This window comes from Heterocephalus glaber, unplaced genomic scaffold, assembly GCF_053883595.1.
Source record: "Heterocephalus glaber isolate CG9 unplaced genomic scaffold, H.glaber_assembly_v1.0 deba00001442, whole genome shotgun sequence".
In the NCBI taxonomy this organism is placed as follows: domain Eukaryota; kingdom Metazoa; phylum Chordata; class Mammalia; order Rodentia; family Bathyergidae; genus Heterocephalus; species Heterocephalus glaber.
The window spans coordinates 43,328,742-43,334,448 of record NW_028258296.1 but is presented as its reverse complement, the minus strand read 5'-3'; the positions used below and the strand labels follow the sequence as shown (position 1 = coordinate 43,334,448).

Genomic DNA, 5,707 nt, shown 5'->3' with positions numbered 1-5,707 from the left:
CTAGTAATAAAAGGAAACCCTCAGGGAAAAGTTATACTGGATTTTCAGTTCCATTTCCTTACCTTGACAGAGTTATCTTAACTAGTAGTTTAAAATATGAAGAGCATCTAAACTTTTAAGATATGATTTTTATTAACCATATATAATCACCTTTACATTATTACAAACACTTTACAAATAAAACATTTGTTTTTGTTAAAAAAAGGAGACATTTCCTGGATTTATCATTGTATAGTTGAAACAAAGAAATATATATAAATATGAAGGTCATTCTCCAAGTATTAGAACAGAATACTGATGGAATCACTTCTCTCTATATATATTTGGAGGAGCTGTGGATCAAACCCAGGGCCTCACATGTGGTAGGCTAATGCTGTACCACTGGGCCACACCCCCAGCACCCAATAACATTTTTCATAAATATTTGCATGATTTGGAAGATTACACACACACTTCCAAAGGAGCAAATAAACACCAAGAGGAAGGTGATATCTCAAATAAGATATTTCCAAAACCAAATCTGCATTAACTTTAAATGTCTTCCCTTGCATGAAATTATCAGCAAGGGAATTTTCTGTTATATACATAAGATAACCATAAACACTTAAAAACACAGAATATAGTGTCTGTAATTGATACAATTTTTAATTTACAGACAATATATTCGGCACCATCTCTGTTGTATGGGGAGAGGTAAGCTAGACTACCCACACAACCATTTAAAATACATTGTGTATACCTTATTTTATGAAAATCAAGGGAATAAGGCCTTCATTTTCAGGGCAGTCTTAAAATAGGCTTAATACAGGAATAGTTCAACCTTTATATTTTAGATTTCATATTTTTTAACATCTTGGCTATTAACATTATGTTTTTGGTTTTTTTTTTTTGATACTGGGGATCGAACTTGGGTCCTTGCACTTGCGCAGCAGGTGGCGAAACCACTGAGCTAAATCTCCGGCCTGCCTATTAACATTATGATAGCACCTAAGCTAGCATATGAGTAGCAGTTGAACACAGTTTGAACTAACACACTTGATTATTTTCACATGACATACCGTCTAAGGGAACTGACCAGGCATGATTTCTGAACTTCCCAAATTAAAGACTTGTTAAGAAAATACAACACAACCCCATCATATAAGTCCAGCCTGTCTCTCCGGCATTTGTTATACATACAGGAAGCTTAACACATTTTAGAGTATTTCAGTGAGATATATAATAATACTGTCAGCTTTAGCTCACAAAGTGGTTTGGTTAGCATGGAAATCTGAAAGTCTGAGATTATTATGGATGTTCCTGTTTATTAAAACGTCATTGCTGCCTGAATTTGAGTATGTTTTTTGTTTTTTGTTTGGTATCAGGGATCAAACTCAGGACCTTGCACTTGCCAGGCAGGTGCAGTGCCACTGGCTACATCCCCAGCCCTTCTTTTTCTTTTTTGAGACAGCGTCTCACTATGTAGCCCAGGCTGGGCTTGAACTCATGGTGATCCTCCTGCCTCAGCCTTCTGAGGATTGTAGGAATGTACCACCATGAATGGCTGAATATGTTTTGAGTGGAAGCTAGTTGGAAATATTTTTCCATTCTAGCAACAAAGGGGTTAATGGTCAACCTCTGTGGCTCTGTGTATATCCAGAAAAAGGTAGTTTGGATGTTGTTCTGATAATTTTGTGTTAGAATGGGAAATGGAGTTTAGGATTGTTGGTCAAGACTTTAGCAGATCATGTGGTACTAATCCACATCAGTCGTTTGTATTCAGAAGCCTGCAAAAACACCACAAAGAGGGGCCAACCATTTAAGTGTAAACTGATAGCTCCGGGCCTGCCCTGCCCTTCACCTCCTATCTGGTCTCAGCCACCAAGTCATGTCACAGGAAGAGGGCCTCCTGACGGCTGTGCTTTTACCTAAGTGTTTAAGGCTCTTCCTTATCTCATCACCAACATGTAGCCTTAAACTCCCATTAGTCTGTTTCTTTAGAATAAAATTAGGAAGAGTTACATATTTACAAATTCTCCACGATGGGACCATTTACAGTCTGTATTTTCAAAAATTAATCAAGAATTTATTTTTTGAAGTCCAATTTTCTTCACTCAAAAAATCAAAAGTGGACTTGGTAATTAGTAAGCAGCTTCTTTCAATAGCTACATGGTTAAGAGATTAACAAACTAGAAAATCAGGCAGACAAATACTTTACAGGACTGGACTGAAATGTGAATGCAAAGTATCCCAGTGGAGTAACAATAAAAGGAATGCACACTTTCTCTGACTATAGAGGACACAGCTGTTCTTTTTTCTTCCTAGTCAATGTTTCCATTAAAATATTTTTTACACTTACTACTATATAGATCAAGATGTACTTGGTGGCTGCTAAAATTATGAAGGCATGACTTTTATGCTTTTCAAAAATCTCTTCACTTTTAAAAAAAATTTTGTACCACATTTCTTAAAGGAGGAGAGGGTTTTGTTGTTTTTGGCTCATGGAGGAGTTCCATACCATTTTAAATACCAAGAACTAATCTCGTATAAAGATAAAGGGCCAGGGGTAGTCAAAAGTTGGTGAAGGGGGGCACTGCCCTGAATACAGTACCTTTTATATGTCTGATGAGTGTCCTCACTGAACCTTGCCTACAATCTACTGTAGTTTTATATTTAAAAATGCAAAATCATTTGCAGAAGTCCCAATAAAAAATATAGCCTAGAAACAATATTTTGAAAATAAAAAAATGTTTTAAAAAATGTCATTGATTTCTCTAAACAATATCTTTACATTTCTGCTTAAGACTTTGATTCTTTGCATAATACAAAATGAGTGGACCAGTTCATCTGAAGACAGCATGTCTTTAGCTCTTTTCCTTGAGAAGACCAGAATGTTCAGGTACCTGTCCTTTCTTCAAAATATATCTTAAAAAGTAAAAAGCCATAAATGTGGTGGTGGACACCTGTAATCTCAGCTAGTCAGAAGGCAGGGGGAGGAGGAGGATTCTAAGTTCAGGCCAGCCTGGGCAACTCGTAAGAGTTGGACTCGAAACAAAAAATAAAAAAAGGGGTGGGGGATGTAGTTGAGTGTGAGATCCTAGGTTCAGTCTCCAGCACCACATACCTTCAAAAAGGTGTATGGAACTAAAGACTCATAAAACCCTCTCTTTTAATATTAAAAACATTCTGAAACAGGGTGCCATCTTTTTAATACAGTAGTTTCAGAATATAGTTATAAAGATAATATTGAATTGGGCTGGGGATTTAGCTCAGTGGTTCCACTGCTTGCCTGGCAAGCACAAGGTCCCTAGTTTGATCTCCAGTACAAAAAACAAAAAAGTAAGCCCTAACATGAACTATTCGAATTTTTTCAAATCCTTGCGTTTCAATATTAAAATAATTTCTATTTTAATAATTTTATTTTATCAACATGAAAATACCTACACGAAATAATTCTATTTTAAAAGCTATATTTATGTATGTTATAGCCTACTCTTGCCTCAAAACAACCAACTTCCCACACTGTGAGAAAGAAAACAGTATCTGATCTCAGGAGGCTAAAATAGAAAACCACGAGTCCTTCTCCATCAGTAATGTCAAAGAGCCATTCCCTATCTTCTGTCCACTACCGTGTCAGAGTCAGTTTCAGTTTCAGATAAGTCTAAATTTGCATAGAGAAGGATGTTCTGTTTCTGATCATATCACAACTTCCCTCTTGTTCTAATTTGTGCTGAAACCAGCAGATCTTAATATTCAGTGAATTAAAATAGTTTGTCTGTTAGGGTGCCTTATGGTAGCCCAACATGTTGAAAATTAAACTTATTTTGAATCTCTTAGATAGTGCTAGTGGTTCTGCAGCTCATCTGATATTAATGTCAAGTAACAATATACTGTGTATTATATAATAACAGTATCACATCCATTCATTTTTCTCAGACTTAAACACACTGGTCATTTGCTTTATGACTGATACATTTAGAATTATTATTAAGCATTTTACATATTACAGTATAACATTTTCCTATACTTTATATCAATTATTGCATCAAAGGGAGTTAATAGACTTAGTACAATAGTGTAGGTACTATAGTATGGAAAGTTTCCTTCACAGGATTCACAACTGTCCTGACAAAGATTTTATAGGGTTTAAATTATACTTACCTATTATCTTTTTAATGTAAAATTAAAAATCGTAGAGTCCAAATCTGTTCAGCACTTCTGTCACAGATTTTACACTTGAATACTAAAATTATACTCAGATGTGTCTGATGCTTTTTTCCCCACTGGGGAAAGTAAAAGCAGACTTTCCACGACCGTGTCCAGTGACCCCAGGAGCAGCATGCTTCCAGGGCCTGCACTGGACGCTGCTTTGAGACCACCATGCAGACAGTTGTTCCCAGTGACCAGTGACGGGTGCTTTTGGAGAAGAAATTGGTGTCAGCTTCCCTCTTAACAGATGAACTTCACTTTTAAAAATAGGTACATTTTCTCTTAGCTGGGCGTGGTGTACACGGTAATCCCGACACTTGGGAGGCTGAGGCAGAAGGATAGCTGTGAGTTCAAAGCCAGCCTGGGCTACACAGTGAGTTCAAGGCCAGCCTGAACTGCAAAGTTAGACCCGTTTAAAAAACAAAAATCATAAAATATGTACATTTTCTCTTAAGTGCTTCACCGAAATGCCTTGATACACTAATTGCCCACACCTTAAATCCACAGGGATGCCTCCTTCACTGGCTTGACTTCTAGCGTTTGATCACAACTTGTTCATAAGCTCCAGACCCCACCCTAAAACAGCAGGGGAGAAAAAAACTTCAGAATGTTGAGTTATAGGGCTTGAAATTGTTCTAAGTAACCTGGACCTCAGAGAGATGGTGCACTAGGCATTTTTCTACAAGGTTTAAAGGTATCATGGATAGAAAATATTTGAAATAGAAAATATTTATAATACATTGGATTAGTCTAGGCCTTGATCCTATTTCCATAGTAATCTAGTAATATTTCACAGCTCTTGACCTATTAACAAATTGTAGCAAGGAATCTTCTCTTCAGATGTGTTTATGTGTAACTGTAATCAGCCTCACCCAGCAGTACATCAGGCATTAATGATGATGACAGGTTAATGATGACAACATGAGTTAATGATGACAGTCTTTGGTTATAATGGTAGAGTAGTATGTGGTATCTTAATGTATCTGTCTAGAAATTACAACCCCACTCCCATGGCCTAGAACTCCTAGACCTACGAAATTCTTCAAACTCAGCCTCCTGAGTAGCTGTGACTACAGGAACATACCATAGCACCCAGCTCTAGAATGTTTTTAGTCAATATGCAAAAGTATTTTTGCCTGTCTTATAGCACTGGGATTTGAACCTAGGGCCTTGCTCATGCTAGGCAAGCATTCTACCACTGAGTACATCTCCAACCCTTTTGAGCAGATTAGCCTCAAACTTGTGATCCTTCTGCCTCACCCTCGCAAGTAGCTGGGATTATGGGTGTGTGTTACCAGGACAGGTTGCAAATGTTTTTATATGTGCTTACTGTGGTAAATTATACCTATGCAATGTAGATTTGAAAAGGAAATGATATTGAACAAAGGATTATTTCCTCACTCATTTGGTGTGGCAGACTGTTGGTTGCTCCCCCAAATGTATTCTTCCCTTCTTCATAGTTTAGTTGAGTACAGGCTGCTTAGCTAGAGACCGCATTTCCTAAGGTACCCTGTAGATA

At 37.1% G+C, this 5,707-nt stretch overlaps 1 protein-coding gene across 4 annotated transcripts in view; it reads right to left on the bottom strand.

Moving 5' to 3' along the window:
- Eeig2 (EEIG family member 2) overlaps positions 1-5,707 on the bottom strand; it is a 99,184-nt gene that overhangs the window by 27,172 nt on the left and 66,305 nt on the right. The window contains exons 12-13 of one of the 4 annotated variants that reach the window (XM_021265585.2): positions 4,683-4,764; positions 109-4,513 (exon numbers count right to left, since the gene is read on the bottom strand). In XM_021265585.2, coding sequence (XP_021121244.1) covers positions 4,722-4,764 — 43 coding nt within the window. In that variant the 3' untranslated portion in view covers positions 109-4,513; positions 4,683-4,721. Of the gene's footprint in view, positions 1-108; positions 4,765-5,707 lie in introns of those variants that run through there. The other 3 variants (XM_021265587.2, XR_015452022.1, XM_013075586.3) reach the window with 3 other exon arrangements.